Source organism: Archocentrus centrarchus, chromosome 14 (genome assembly GCF_007364275.1).
Source record: "Archocentrus centrarchus isolate MPI-CPG fArcCen1 chromosome 14, fArcCen1, whole genome shotgun sequence".
NCBI classification, from domain to species: domain Eukaryota; kingdom Metazoa; phylum Chordata; class Actinopteri; order Cichliformes; family Cichlidae; genus Archocentrus; species Archocentrus centrarchus.
Genome location: NC_044359.1, coordinates 26,019,205 through 26,035,692, shown reverse-complemented (window position 1 = coordinate 26,035,692; position 16,488 = coordinate 26,019,205). Strand labels below are relative to the sequence as shown.

Sequence of the window (16,488 nt, the reverse complement as noted above, 5' to 3'; positions counted from 1 at the left end):
GTTCACAACTGACAGGAATGTGCTTGTCAAATTGATGAGTTTTCTGTAACATCTACACCCCCGGCCTTTAATTGCTTGGGTCTAAAAACTGGAAGCAGAAAACCATGTCCTATCATGTCAACAACAGTCCATTTGTAAAAGCTCTAAAAACCTATTCATTCTAATTTTACATGTAATTTAAAATCATTTGTGACATTCAACAATTTCTCTTTCAAACTAGGGTATAAACAAAATTCATGGGTAGGCCAGACTTGTTTAAATTTTGCGCATGTAGTATGACTCTTCATGGGCAAAAAATATCAGTAATCTGAACTGAAATCATAATGCCTTTATGTAAATGGTTTGGGATTTTAAAAAGACACCAAAATCCTAATGAAACAATATCCATAAGGGTTTTCTTGCTAATGGAGTTTGGTCAATCAAATGTGGTCTACAAGATAACGTCACAGAAAAAAGTAAAAGACATTTTGTTCTAAGTAAAAAGATTAAATGTTCTTACATGAGTGAGAAATGTGTTCTTTTCTTTGCCTGAATTGACTACACAACAATCACTGGTATGTTTTCTTGCTTCTGATTTGTAAAATATACACAGGCAACTGAAAGCACAACACAGATGCTGAACCACATCAAAGTTTCTATCTTTAACGCTCTGTTTAAGCGGTTGTTCCACAAAGTTTGGAGAGGCTGTGAGTCAGGTCATCATCAGAACACTCACTGCAGTTTGCTGATTGGTGTGACACATTCCCATCTGGATGAGTTCATTAGTAATGTTTCTGAGCTCTGATTGTAAAAACTGTGCTTGCCAGATGCAGTTTGGTTTGTGAGGCTAAAAAAAAAATGTAAGCAGGCACATCCCCCACTTTTGCTTTTCTTCTAACCATCCTTGACACTAAAGCTCTACCTGAGCTCTCACTGTTGAGTTGTTTTTTTTTATCTGTTAAACTGGAGAAATGTACAAATAAAGTCTCTGATGAATTTTGTCTCTTACCAATGATAGCATCTTTGTCTCGGTTTTCCAGCTCTCCGATGGGCACAAAGTCACAGTGTACTGTGGGGATGCTCTGATTATCATCACATGGCACAATGGATGAATGAGCGTGGAGGGTCATCTCATAGTCGTTTTTCAGCGTGCTGTACTGTTTGTTGGCCACCTTCAGTGTAGCCTTGGAGATGTAGTACACCTACAGAGGACATGAGATCAAAGTTGCTGACATCATAAAATTAGAATTAATCAAACTTTTCTGTGAATTTAATGCAACTATGACTGATTGAGTGGGTTGCCAATTTATTGATAATACAAAGGAAATTATTATTAAAATACTCCTTATGTTGAACCAAAATCTCTTAATAAGAATGGAAAAACCTTCAGGTTCAACTAAAATGTGGTGTCATATCAGCCCCATCAGTCCTCTAATTCACCAGAAAATGAGAAGCAGCTGAGAGCGAAGCTGCTAAACAGCATAATTTAAACTCAATCTGCAAGGCTCACTTCTTCATTTACGCTCCCAAGTCTCCGATATCCCCCTTCTCTTTCCGCCTCCCAGTTTGCCTCTGTGACTCTCTTCCTTTTCCTTCGTTCTTCCCTCTCTGATTTACCCCACACAGAGATGGGAGCATGAAACCAATGTGATAAGCATTCTGGCTGCTCAGAGCCAGTCACACCCACTCACTGTTCTGTCAATACCCAGATCACGAAGAGACGATGGATTCGTTCCTTTATCTTTGGAGGGCAGAGGACACAAATTGGATATGAGCCTGTGCTGGGAGTCACTGCCAGTGGCTGATACCTGAGCCAATGTGACTAGCAAAGTGATAGCCAGGGTTAATTGAGTTATTAAGCTTCATGGGCAGGACTAAGATGTGCAGATGAGCAGAGATTTATATTTATCTAAGATGTGCAAGCGCTTTTCCGTGTGTTCTACCTGTCTGTAATTGGACAGGTATACAGGAACATGCTTCCTTTTAGCTTGTACCTGAGACTAATTCCAACTAGTGTTTACTTAATGTCTCTAGAAAAATTGTTTTCAGTGATTACAGAAACAAAGACGCTATATGCAGCAGAGATTTTTTTCCATCCATTTATGGATGGGGGGGCTACCCCAGCTGTCACAGGGCAAGAGGCAGGGTTCATCCTGTACAGGTTGCCAGCCTGTCACAGGGCTAACACAGAGAGACAGACAACCTTTCACACTCACAGAGATTTTTTTTTTACTTGATTAAAACTTAAAGACTTCTGTGAAGTTTTCTTGTAAACAAATTTATGTTCATATTACTCACAAAATTGTGCATTCTTGTGACTGAAAGAATGTGTTTAATGTATTTTTTCTACTTACAAATATTTACAAGGCTGATTTTTTTTTTATTATTTGAAGTTGTCATTACTGTGGAGCAGATTGCTTAACATTACAGAGAAATCATTTACAGATGGATACAAGTGCCAAAATACACTAAAATTGGTACTTACAGTGTACTCTTTAATAATAACTCTTTTGATAAAGCCCACAAACCATTTGAAAACTCAAGATGGTGGCCAATTTCAAGTTAGCTGTTGACAAAGGCAAGAAATTTTAATATTTTTGGGGAGTAATAATACAGATAATACTACGCAGTCACATCTCCTCAATGTACAATTACATACTACACAAAAGCTTATTGTTTATAGTGGCTGGTAGACTATTAACTAACTAATTTGATAACTTTATAGTGTAGTTAGACTAGTTACACAAGTTAGCTAATATAACAAATAGCTGGGCAGCAAAGTGGTGCATTGGCTGCCTCACAGCAAGAAGGTTCTAGGCTTGAATCTGTCCAAAAAAACTGCTTGTCGGGTTAACCGGTGATTCTAAAGTGGCTGCTGGTGTGGGAATAAATGATTATCAATCTCTCTATGTTAGCCAAATTGATGACAGGGTCTGTGTGAGCATGAGAGCTGAACTAAAGGTAAAGCAGCCTTCATGCACTGAATACATAAAATTCACTGAATCTCACAGGAATAAATTGGCACCAGATGAATGTTAAATGTCTGAACCTAGTAGTAATGGTATCAAAGGGGTAAAAGGGCGATCTCTTGACCTTCACAGCACAGTGCAGCTGCAATTATCATCGTACCACTTGAGCATCACTGTCAACATGTCATTGCAGTCACAATTTTTTGTGACAAAAATGCCCCAAAGAAGTTTTTAATATTTGACTTATAGTGATAAGCATTTAAATTAAGCCTCCGAAATGTATCCGATGGTTCTGTAGTAAAACAGCTGTTTCTTAAGATGGAAATGATAACCAAACAGGAAAAGTAAAAAAAAATTAAAGTTGAAATTAGTTAATGGGATTTTTCAGTTTAATGGCTGCAGAAAGGCAAAATGAAAGTTTCTGCACTTGTATCCACTTTTGAAAGATTGCTTCAGTTATCGCTCTATTATGCATCAGTGACCCTGTTGATGAATGGGGTTTTTATGAATGCAACCACTTGAAAGCAAGGTGTAATGATTTAATAAATAAATAATTATTCTTTAATATTCTCTATAAATGTTTAAAATCATACCTAAATTTGATATCAAATCTTGTTTGATTTGCAGCCCTACAGCAAGTTCAGTGGTCGGTGTCTATCAGGTATGTTAGTGCAGCTGGAGCTTGTAGTTGTGGCATTTCTTTCTAATACGGATCTTTGCTGACACGGAGTTTTGAACCAGGGCCCTCTGGTCAAAAGATGATCCTATTACCAAATGATACTTCCAAGATTCTTTAAGACCATTTGGTTTGGCAGAGACACACATAAGTATCACTGCTTGACTTTCTAGTATTCAATCATACATGCTCATTTTCACACTGAGAGTTACTGGTCATTTTAATCATTCTCACACTCTAAACTTGAAGTGAAGAGAGAGATTGCTCGTAGTGCAATGAAAAATCAGTGTGACGAAAGCTGCTTTCATAACTAAATTACCATAGGATTTATCCACTAGGCTGAATCTTTAAATGATGGGTAAACCTTTGGCTATGTGTTCAAGTATGTTGAAGTTTTTCACAAGCATGGAGTACAAGGCAAAAGACTACACGAATTGTAAGCAACAGCAGACCAAGCAGCTAAAGAGACACGTCTAGCAATTCTATCTGAAGGACAATGAAACAAATATTCAGCAGCCTCTATATTTTTTCTGGTTCTGAGAAATATGTAAGCTTCACAGATATTTTTCATACTATCCCCTTGACAGTACAGTATAGTAGAGGCATGGGAGACAACAATATATATATATATATATATATATATATATATATATATATATATATATATATATATATATATATATATATATATATATATATATATATATAAGAAAGATATATGTGGAAAAAATACACACAACTTTGTCTAAACAATATCCTGCAGGTTTAATTCCTAAAGTCTTACAGTCTACTAAGATTCATAAAACTAATAAAGGCATTTAGGTAGTGTATAAAGATGGGCAAAAAAAATCCAAAACAATTCTTTAATAATTTACAGAAATACTTTTAAATCTGTAATGTCTGTATCAATTACTTAAGCTTTGAGTGACAGACACCGATGTGAGCGCTAAAGCCTCTGGCTAAGACTTACATCTTCCTTTAAGAACACAAACAGCAAAATTAAGTGTTTTCTGATGCAATAAAGGTAATAAGATATCAAAATGTCCCATTTTAAATTTTCTTAAAATGCTATCAGACAGCCTTATATAGCCACAATGCTCAATATGTCTCAAACATGCATGTATATATTTCAGTAAAAATGACTTAATGAGCTTGCCCAACAAAATCCTCTAATACTCACCTGCGGCCCATTCATTGGCCAGAAGCCCTGCAGGCATGAGAGGATTTTACAGAAGGATTTTATTAGGCAATATTTTACCGATGTCATTTAAGGGGCTGTGTGCCTACAAAATGAATACCTGAGACTTCAGCTGCAATTGTCAATTTTTATAGCCCTTTGAGATTGTGTTTCTTTTGTCAAAATGGGTATTTAGTCAGATTTATTTGCTTGAACGCAAGCACAAACCTTTCTTTCTGCTGCTGAGTCATAAAACTCAATGTAAACACATGCACAACTTCTCATTTTTGTCTGAAATTTCCAAAGAAGCTCTAATCACTTCAAGTGTGGATGGATACGGATGAGTGGGATCTTGCTCACCTTGCCTTGCTCCACTAGAGAGAAAAACTTGTCCACTTCCTTGTTGAAGGCAGTGATCTTGATTTCACCCTGTTGACAAGCACATTTCCATTTAACAACATTTCTTCGCAAGGAGGAGGCAAAGAAATTCAATCATGTGTGACACATGTTAACATGCAACAGTCAGATTTAGATAGACCTCTCCACTCCTTTACTTACACTCTCATCCACTATCTCAAAGGAGAAGAGCTTGCCCTCTCCTTTGGAGTTACTCCAGGTGCGAATGCTCGACTTGTTGGCGACTCTGGCTCTGACGGTCCACCTATGGATGTACACAGACATTTGTAACAATGAATACTTTCCCTGCCAGAGTATTGTTTGAACTTTTGTTCTGCGACTATAAATAGATACTAAAAGTTGGAGCAGAAAGTTAGATTTTTAACACTATCGCGTGAAAACACTGCTGGAATATTTTGTCATTGGCAGGGATAGTGTTAAAGCACATGTCAAAAAATATCCTAATAACATGCTACAATAGTGACTTTAAATTTAAAAAAAAAATCAAATATGTTAAATAAAACTGACTTGTTACAGATTACTTCCCTAAGCTTGCTAGAGCTGTAACTCTCAGTCAACTAGTTAATTGTTTGGTTGATGTGCTCTCATCTGACCTAATTCTAATCGAGGAAAAGAATCAATATAATTTCAGGACTGATACATTATTTTTTTGCAGCTTGAGAAACAGACTGTGAAAAGCACTTTGTCATTTCCGCAAATGGTGCCTGCTAGTCAAAGAAGTCTTTGGTGGGGCTGCATTTTGCAGGAGTTCAGGTAACTAGCCTGTGTTACCATGTTCCACCAACTTTATTCTTCAAGGTTTTAGGCTTTGCGTGTGAGCATAACAGAATTGGCATATTTTAATATGTCTGAACTAATCATTTTAATCCAGGATGCAGATCCAGCTACAGCTTCACTGGCTCCAGCGTCCTTTGGTAGCAGTAGCTACACCAAGACCAAGCTTGATGTGAAGTCATATAAACAGAAAAATGGCTCAAAGTCTGCTGGTATGATTTCACTTTAAAATAACAAGGTTAAAACAATTTAATATGCTGTAAATACTAACTTTTTATGTCTATTTATAATTCCTCTAGGATAAAAAGGCTAGCAGGTTGGGTCCACTTTGTACACTTGCAACATCTTTGTAACAGATTCAACATCCAAATAGTCCTGCCTCCCGTGATCAATCAACTGACAATTTTTTTTTCTTTAATAGCATTTATGTAAAACTTAACTAAAAGAATTCTTCTAAAGGTCAGCAGAAACAGTAAATAAAGCCGCAGACATTTTAATTATTTTTTTGTTAATGAGCATTTCAACTCAGCACACATCAGTCACCAGTGTGAAACACAACTGCACAAAATGAACAATATCCAAGGAAATTGGATGAGTGTCTTTATAGTCTTTTTAAAGTTTAGTGAAAAAAAAAAAAAAAGCATCTAACAACTTTCTTTTCAAAGAATGAACTGGGAGTTGTACATCTGCCAACTCCTGGATATGCTTCTTGTTCTGTTTTTAACAACAGCCAGCCATGTTCTGCACTTTATGAAGCAGGATTCTTTTTGACTGCATTGATAATTGTGCAGTGGAGGATATTCATACTCTAACTTTGCCTGCAATTAAATCCCCTATCATAAGAGCAGCTGCTGGCCTCGAGTGAACCCTATTTCCTGCTCAGTATGGATAAGACTGCTACACTAAGGTTTATGGCAGTCAAAAGCCAATTATAGTCTGCTCTAGATGCTTTTACTTAACAACACCAGAACGGGATGGGGAATGCCATGCGAACAGCCATAAAAGACCTTGCTAACAAAGAAAGCATCACTATATAATCCACTGCATGTAACACTGTGTCACACAACGACAACAAACCTGCACTTTTAATCTCACCCAAATGTTCATAGAAGAACTACAGCTGCTGAAGTCATCTGTTTTACTCACTGTAGGTACTCCCCAACTTCAAAGTAGGAACAGTCATCAGTTTATTACAACACCTAGAGGCACAGTTATCTTTACAGCTTGCAATTTCAAACAGTGCTACTTTATCAGTGTCCAAACATAGAGAGAGAGTTGACAGGGTGCCTTCACTCCAATCTGAGCAACTACATCTTGTTATGCTGTGCTTTTGTCTTTTTCTAGCTAACTTTAAGGTCAGAGACAGAGACTTATGCCTAATGAAATGATAAGAAACATGAGGGTGGGGGGGTGGGGGGTGGGGGGGGGGAATGGGGGAATGGGGGCTGCAGTAAAATGGAACCCTGGAGGTGAAATTGTAAGAGGAAAGGAAGAGGGGAAAAACGAGGTTAGCCAAATCCCCACCGGGCCAAATAACAGAATCAAAACCTCAGCAGCAGACCATAAAGACCCAGCAGTACCTGCTGCAAAAGTGTCCGTTTCCAAGGCAAGATCGGCCATTTCATTTCATTTCCATGCAAATGGGTTGTATAACACATGCACACTCAAATTCACACTGCCACACACATTCAGCCTGGAAAAAAAAAAAAAAAAAAAAAGAATGCTCACACATGCATGCGTCAACACATGCCCCAAAGTGCTACCAAGAAATGGTAGCAAGCAGGGAAGCAGAGTCACAGCATGAGAGAAAGTAGTTTAGCTGATGAGCAGAAAAGCAAAAAAAAAAAAAAAATCAAAGTGAAATCATAAACATATACAGCTTAAAGTTTGTTTGGAAATTAGGAAGAAATATGAGTAAGTTAGATTCACAACTCTACAATTATCTGCTACAGAACTTAAGCCACACACAGTAAACGGATGTCAAGGGTGACCAACACTGGGTCCACAGGCCATAAGTGATCATTAAAGGGTCCAATCCTGCCCACTAGATGGCATAACATAACGTCTGAACTGTTCATTTCTTCTGACCCAGATCTTTGATTTATCATCAGTTTTACAGCTTTCTGAGTTACAAAGACATTACCCACTGCCTGCAATAATACACCAAAGTAAGTAAGCTTAAGCTAAGGAAACATATCAACGTGTTTCTTTGAGTTCAAGCAGTACTTTTTGTTTGTACTGAAACCAGACTGAATGTGGAAATGAATACAAAACTGGACTGTAGTTTAAATGTGAATGTTCTCCCAATTTAAGTGTACAAGTTTACACTAAAATAAAAGGAAAACATTTGGTTGTGTTTATTTTTTAAAGGTTATTATGCCATTGTTTCATAGGACCGACCAGTTAAAAAGTGTTACACCTCTGATGTATATGGTGAGCAAATTCAGACCAGTATCTCTTAAACTTACTTGCTTTGGTAGGGGTTGAGGTTTGCAATAGGAATCACTTTTGTTGAAGAACCTGGAGAAGCACTGTTGCCCTTCAGTGGTGAACCTTTCATGGGTGAAACCTTCATGCTTAAAGCCTTAGCGGGTGATGTTTTTACGTCTGAGGCCTTCATGGGTGAGGCCTTCATGGGTGAGGCCTTCATGGGTGAGGCCTTCATGGGTGAGGCCTTCATGGGAGAAGCTTTCATGGGTGCTTTTCCCGTAAAACCTCCACTGCCTCGGGGAGCTGAAACTGCTGCTGAGACACAAAGAGAGACACTTAAAGGAGTGCTGCATATTAACAACATGGCAATCTAATATTGCTGAAAGAGATCATCAACATTCTTGAAAATGGATTAACCACTAAAAGCCATTTTTAAACAGGAATGGCAAACAGTTGCTGGTTCAAACTTCTGAAATGTGAGATTTGCTGATTTTCGCATTGTTTCCTGTCAATTTATAAGTCTGAGACTTGGACTATTAAGGTAGGTGGCACAATCCCACTGGACACACTACCAAATATTAGTTTCCTTTTTATTTAATGCCTGCATTAATTATGCCTATTATGTGGCAAAAGTAGCATGTTAATAGTTTTTCATTAACTATTGAAGCTCAAACCATTGTGAGATTTTTATTAGCCCAACTAAACTGATATAGCACCTGCCAGTTTGCCATTAGGCAATACAATCTGAAACACTCTGCCAAAAATTTCAGCTGGAATTAAACATTAGTGGTAGCAGTATCATCTGATCTGTGAGCAGCTGCCAAAATGATAAAACGCCTGAAAAAGTTAAACTCTCCCTACAGAGATCCATGTGTACAGTTATTTAATTCCCTGTTAACATCAGTTTATGCCAATTAATAAAAATATTTTTCTTCTTTGGGTAAGGCTGCCAATCTATTATTCATTTCATAATTACTATATCTGTACGTGCTTTTTCAGTCATAGGAGAAAGAATAATTAGAATTAGTTATCAGATTATCAGTCTCATGGCCAAGAAAGCAAACATACTAGCCTTAATTATGCTCATGCAGCATGACTATTTTTTTACTTAGACTGAGTGAAAGACAGAGCAGTTATTTTAGATTGGTAGGAGCGAATATAACAAAATGAAAGAACATGGGAGGTTAATAATCAGTGATTACATATTTATCGTCCTGTGTAATGCTCAGCGGAACATGAAATTTATATACTTTAACCACTGAATGCTAAAATTGTCAGAAAATATCAATGAGAAGCCTAATGTGTAATTACTGAAGCCTCAGAGTGACTCAATACCATAATATGTCATTTATGGAATTTAATTTTGCAGTGTTGATCTTATTTCTGTCTTGGTTAGGTGCATACTCAACTCAGGCCTAATTTAACTACCTCACGTACAAATAAATCAACTGTTTAAAAAAAGTTAAGATGAAATTTTCTTTGTTTAAAAAACAACTGCTAAGCTCTTCTACTCTTTTTTGCAAGTTACAACAGTTTGGACCAGCCCACAGACTCATGAGGTGCTATCTCACCTCCCACAATAAAGTAGCATCAGCCCCATCAAAATGATTCAACCTAAACAGTTATCTGCTGACACAATATTTTTTATGCAATGGCTTCTTTTGGCAGGAGTAACATGCCATATTGGGCAGCATGTTTTTGGAAGGGAAGGAGTGGGGGATTTTCAGGGATAAAGCGACTCAGATCCACAGAGACCACTCCCCTGATTTAAGCTCCGGTTGTAAAGCACAACAAATATGCACCTCGATGATACCCTCCTTTCTGGCGTGTACTTGTGTGTGCCTCATGATCAAATTCCTTGGGGAAATTCACAGATTGAACAGCTATTTTCAGGCGAGGGGTAATTAACATCAATATTCATACACACGCTATCCGGATGGAGTGTTAGGAAGAGGGAGCTGGTAGAAAAAAGAAGATGAGGAGATGATAGGTGGTGGGAATGGACTGAAAAACACAGGAAAGAGGGGGCAGAGTTTTATCAGGAATGCTCCTTTTTCTGTGGTTTAGATCAATGCAGGCTTCTAATATGTATGCCAATACCATATTCGACAGCTCCTGTTATTATAGAGTGGACTGTGGTGAGTATACTATAGGGGGATAATATACAGTACAGGCAAGAAAGAAACGGAAATAACGATAAAAGAGAAAGTGAATGAGAAAGAGTGGAAAAATGTGTGTGTTTATCAGAGGGAGGACAAGAGGGAAAGAGTTGTGAGGGGAAAAAGGAAACCTGCAGAGAATGGTTAGTGATGAATAATGAATATTTTTTTTAACCGCACTTTAGTGAGTGCAGATATCTTTTTGGAATTTAAATATCATCTACGAAGCAGTTTGAGAGGACTCTATTTCAAGTGATAGCTGCTGATGAATATTTAAATGGGAACACAGATCTGCCTGTGACAACTGTGTCATGGCCTCTGACTTTACACCTACTGCTGTTTTTTTTTTTTTTTTTATACCTTTCAGAATATTAAAACTGCAGCTGACTACTGCTGCTTAGTTAAAGTGAGAGAGGACAGTGTTACTTGTGACTGACTGGCGTGCTCAAACAATACTAAACGCTCCAAACATTTCAAATAAACGCCATAAAATCTTCAAAAGGGAAAGTATCTCTAGCAGCATCCTCCCACTCTGGAGATGTCAAAGGTCAGGAGTCTCTACAGAGCAGAAAGCCTACAGCAGCTTTCCATTCAGCCAATTACTGTATGCCTCCTCCAGTTTCTTACTCCTCTGTCCTCTGGCCTGTGATTTTAGAACTGATCTCATGTTATGCATTTAAGGATGGGAACATATTTGGCAAACCTGCATATTAAGTTTGTGTATTTGGGCTCATTCAGGAAAAGAATGTACTTCCTAAAATGTGGCACAGTATGTTATTATTGTATTATTTGGCCAACTGTTAATATCCAGACTGAGCAAAACGAAAGGAACTGTGTCCTCCCTTTCTATTCTTTTAGTAATAGTTATTATTTTATTGTGCTCTAATGTATACATACATAGAAATACATCTACAGAAAGTATTGGAGCAGCAGTCGACACTGATCAGGTAATTCCTTTAAAATGTTTAACACTTCTTAACTTAATGGCTACAATGGGCGGCAGCTGTCTAATGAAAATGGAGTAAGAGTTAAAGAGGATGTGCTTTTTGGTAAATACAAATCCTACATCTTTGTGTCTCTTTCTTGTATCTTAGGTCTCTCTGCCACTAGGATCCCTGCTGCAAAGAGCTACAGTACAAGAGAGAGACATAATTGAAAGAAGCAATGAGCCAAGTTAGCCAAATGGAAGCACCCCAGGACTCAGTGTGTTGCTTAAAAACTGGGATGTCTGCACAGAGGTTTGAATCAAAACCCTTGAACACAACAACAGTCCCCTGAGTCATTACATAACCGAGAGCTCAATGGAAATGCTTGATTTGTGGCATTTAGCGGTTTTGGAAAAGCTCACAAATTTATTGACTCACTGAAAATGCAATTTAGAAAAATAATGGAAGGTAATCAGTCACTAAGTCACATTCAGTAGGAGAAAAGGCTTTATGCATAAGACCTCTTCATCAATAGAACAATTAAACAGAGAAGCAGTTTTCGTGTATCAGGTGGGATCACTGAGGCAACACAAATCAAGAGATGTAACGAGGAAAGGAGTCTGATAAACTAGTTAAAACGGAGCCTCATCTTTGCTGAGTCAAATTAGTTGACTTCTTCCACCCCCCACCCCCCCTTCTGTGTGTGCATTGCTACAAGGGGATTCAGTCTGCAACACAATATTCATGAAGCCATGAACTGGAGGAGCCATCAGCCCACACAAGCTCCCTCAGTCACAACACGCACATACAGACACACACCTACACATGCACAAACACACACAATATACTAAGCACTCATTATCCACCCACATGCCTACATCCTCCACTGAGGAGGACTATTGGGTATGTTTCTGCCACATAACAAAATCAATGTCAATGCTAAGCGTAGTTCGTGGTGGTATAAAACAACTGAGTGAAACAAAGGCTAAGCTATTAAAAGCAGATCCAATAAAACACAGACTACTTTAGGCATGATACATGGCAACAGCTACTGTGGCGGCAAAGCAACTATCATTTGGGGCTCCTAAAATGTTACAAAACTCTGGTTGGTGGTAAAATAGTCAAAGACATGAGTTATGGACTCCCCCGGTGGCCAGTGGGCAACAAGATAGTTTGCCGCTCTGATGGCTGAGCTGTAAATATGATTTAAGTACTCAATGTGTTATGAAAAAAGGTACTTAGGCTAAAGGGACTTCAGTCTTCCATCCATTTAGCATTTCCTGTGGCTACATTCAGCTGGTTGAAAGTCAGTGTGCCTTATGATCCTGCTTCATCTATTTCCTAACCCAACCTCAGACTACAGCCTTTGAACAATGAACCACTGTGACTATCAAAGGAATGGACATCAGGAAGTACTGTTTGGTTACTAATGTCTTTATAAGTCTCTGTTTTCCACCAATTATGGGTGCAGAACAACAGTCTGGGGTAAAAACAGTGAGAGGACTGCAAACCAACTGTCAACAGCATTCACTTAAAGGGTGCTTGGCTCCCTCTGTTGGCAACATTAGGTTTTATTAAAAAATAATATTCTACTTTTCTCTGAAATAACTAGACCAAACACTGCAGCAAACTAACGAGGCCTAAACCTTTAGTGTTATTTTAAAACTGCAATTGAACTTTTACCAACTTAACTTTGAGAGGCAGAGCAGACGCTAAAACTAAAACCACAGTAACAGCTCCTCCTCACTTCCCTGACATTAATATTATATGTAGACATGATTAGATGCTCTATACCACAACAATCAGTGACTTGAAGCTGATAAAAATGAACTTCAGTTGAATAATAAAGACCTTGAGGTTAGTACACATAAATAAGCACTTGATTAAATTAATGAGATAATTAAACACTGTAATGTGCTGAGCAAGTAATGTAATGATATTGAGAATTCGAGAGCAGGAAAACCTCGGTCCTGGCATAATTTGACACCACCCACCCACCCACCCACCCACACACACACACACACACACACACACACACACACACACACACACACACATATCACACTGTTGCAGATCAAGCACAATCCTCCTTATGGCAGTGGTCTCCTCTAGCCAGACAATGCCCCCACTACTCAATACTGACACCAGGAACACAATAAAGGGCCTAAAGCATTAATTAACCATTTACTTTGAGCAATTGCTGGATTTACCAAAACAAGCCCAAACCACAACCCACTGGTGTCCTGCCAAACACCACAGAACACCACCAGAGCCTTTTACACAGCATGATGGGAACATATACTATATATAAAAGGCAGTCTTAATGTTGCTGCTGGTCGGATATTTTTGGTCTTACTATCAATAGCTTCACCCTGATCATGCTGAAAGCAAAGGTTTTACTGCTGTATCCAGTGTATATAAAAAGAGCTCAGGCCTTTTTGAGGGAAAAAACAGATAATGAATAACAATACAGTTAAACATGGCTGCCAGTACTGTGGAAAAGTACTGAGCCACTCATTTCTTTATAATCTGCTAGTAAAATGGGATATAGCTGCAGCAATTTATTGAAACACGTGCAAACATAAATGGAAATATACTATATAAGGAAAGAACAGACATTGTATAATTCTATTGACCACCTTTCTTCAACACAGCCTGAACTCTCTCAGGCAAGCTCTCGTGTAACTTATTTATGGAGTCTTCAGGAATAGTTCTCCAGGCTTTGTGAAGGACATTCAAAGCTCTTCTTTGGATGCTGGCTGCCTTAGCTCCATTCTCTGTCAAGATGATCCCACACTGTTTCAATAATGAGGTCCGGGTTCTGGGGAAGCCAATCCATGACTGATAGCCTTCCACTGTGTGTTTCTATCCCAATATGCTTCTACTGCACTGGTAGTGTGTTTGGGATCATTGTCATGCTGAAAAATGAAGCCGTTTCATGTGCTTTCCAGATCCTCAACACCTGGCTAAAATGTAGCCTCAAACCATAGCAGACCCTCCACCATGTTTTACAGACAACTGTAGACACTCACTGTTGTACCTCTCTCCTGGCCTCCTTTGTAGATACTGATGATGATGTGAACCAAGAATGTCAAATTTCATCACTTTATTAGGCCTGTTTCAACTGATTTCCTGTCCAATTCCTGTGTAATTCGGCATACCTCAACCTGTTCTCACCGTTTTCCTTCCTTAAGAATGGCTTCTTGGCAGTCGCCCTTCTACTGAGACTATTTCTAATAGCTCTTCGGGAATCACCTTGTTGGTGCAAAAATACCCCTCTATGCCTCTCAAACTGTTATCATTGGCATTTTTGTAGATTCAACTAAATAAATGGGAACAAATGATGTGTTTTTGCAACAGGCTGCTAGTATCATAGTGCTTATTCATCTGTGGAGCTGCCTTCCCATCACTACAGGACACTTATAATACCCGGGTAATAAAGAGGGCACACAACATCATCAAGGACCGTACCCACCCACAGCACACACTGTTCACACTCCTGCCGTCTGGCAGACGTTACAGGAGTGTAAAAGCAAGAACAACCAGACTAAAAAACAGTTTCTATCCACAGGCCATCAGGCTACTGAACCACTGACTGATTACCAAACTGTGATTACCTGCCTTTCTTTCATCTGTATATATTGCACTTGCTTTATTATTTATTTATTTTTATTTTCTACTTTTACTTTCCTAATATACTAGTTCTTAAATTTTATTTTAACTTAGTTGCTTATTTCTCCTCCGTGAATCGCCACCTTATCGTGGTGGAGGGGTTTGTGTGTCCCAGTGATCCCAGGAGCTATGTTGTCTGGGGGCTTGTCCCCCTGGCAGGGTCTCCCATGGCAAACTGGTCCTGGGTGAGGGTCCAGACAAAGAGCGGTTCAGAAGACCCTTATGAGTGAAAAAACAAGGGAACAGTTTACCCTGCCCGGGATAGGGTTACCGGGGCCCCACCCTGGAGCCAGGCCTGGGGAGGGAGCTCGAGGGAGAGCGTCTGGTGGCCAGGCATTAGCCCGTGGTGCTTGGCCGGGCGCAGCCCGAAGAGGTTACATGGGCCCGCCCTCCTGCAGGCCCACCACCCGCAGGAGGTGTCGTAGGGGTCGGGTGCAATGTGTGTCGGGCGGTGGCCGAGGGTGGAGGCCCTGGCGGACCGATCCCCGGCTATCGAAACTGGCTGTTGGGACATGGAATGTCACCTCTCTGGTGGGGAAGGAGCCTGAGCTAGTGCGTGAGGTTGAGAGATACCAGCTAGACATAGTTGGGCTCACCTCAACGCATGGCCTGGGCTCTGGAACCAGTCTCCTGGAGAAGGGCTGGACTCTGTTCCAGTCTGGAGTTGCCCTCGGTGAGAGGCGGCGAGCTGGGGTGGGTATTCTTGTATCCCCCCGGCTTGCTGCCTGTACGTCGGAGTTTTCACCGGTGGACGAGAGGGTAGTTTCCCTGCGCCTTCGGGCTGGGGAACGGGTCCTGACTGTTGTTTGCGCTTATGCGCCGAATGACAGTTCAGGGTACCCACCCTTTTTGGAGTTGCTGGGTGGGGTGCTGGAGAGTGCTCCATCTGGTGACTCCATAGTCTTGCTGGGAGACTTCAACGCTCACGTGGGCAATGACAGTGAGACCTGGAGGGGCGTGATTGGGAGGAACGGCCTGCCCGATCTGAACCCGAATGGTGTTTTGTTATTGGACTTCTGTGCAAACCACAGTTTGTCCATAACAAACACCGTGTTCGAACACAAGGATGTCCATAAGTGCACATGGCACCAGGACACCCTAGGTCGCAGGTCGATGATCGATTTTGTAATCGTATCATCAGATCTGCGGCCGTATGTTCTGGACACTCGGGTGAAGAGAGGAGCTGAGCTGTCAACTGATCACCACCTGGTGGTGAGTTGGATCAGGTGGCGGGGGAAGATGCTGGACAGACCTGGCACACCTAAACGTATTGTGAGGGTGCGCTGGGAACGCCTGGCAGAAGCCCCAG

At 39.9% G+C, this 16,488-nt stretch overlaps 1 protein-coding gene across 4 annotated transcripts in view; it reads right to left on the bottom strand.

The window, feature by feature from the left end:
- The window catches only part of LOC115791805 (replication protein A 70 kDa DNA-binding subunit-like), a 50,124-nt gene that overhangs the window by 26,241 nt on the left and 7,395 nt on the right, over positions 1-16,488 (bottom strand). The window contains exons 7-11 of one of the 4 annotated variants that reach the window (XM_030746064.1): positions 8,667-8,737; positions 8,461-8,636; positions 5,360-5,462; positions 5,162-5,230; positions 989-1,181 (exon numbers count right to left, since the gene is read on the bottom strand). In XM_030746064.1, the coding sequence (XP_030601924.1) occupies positions 989-1,181; positions 5,162-5,230; positions 5,360-5,462; positions 8,461-8,636; positions 8,667-8,737 (612 nt within the window). Of the gene's footprint in view, positions 1-988; positions 1,182-5,161; positions 5,231-5,359; positions 5,463-8,460; positions 8,738-16,488 lie in introns of all 4 variants that reach the window. The other 3 variants (XM_030746065.1, XM_030746062.1, XM_030746063.1) reach the window with 3 other exon arrangements.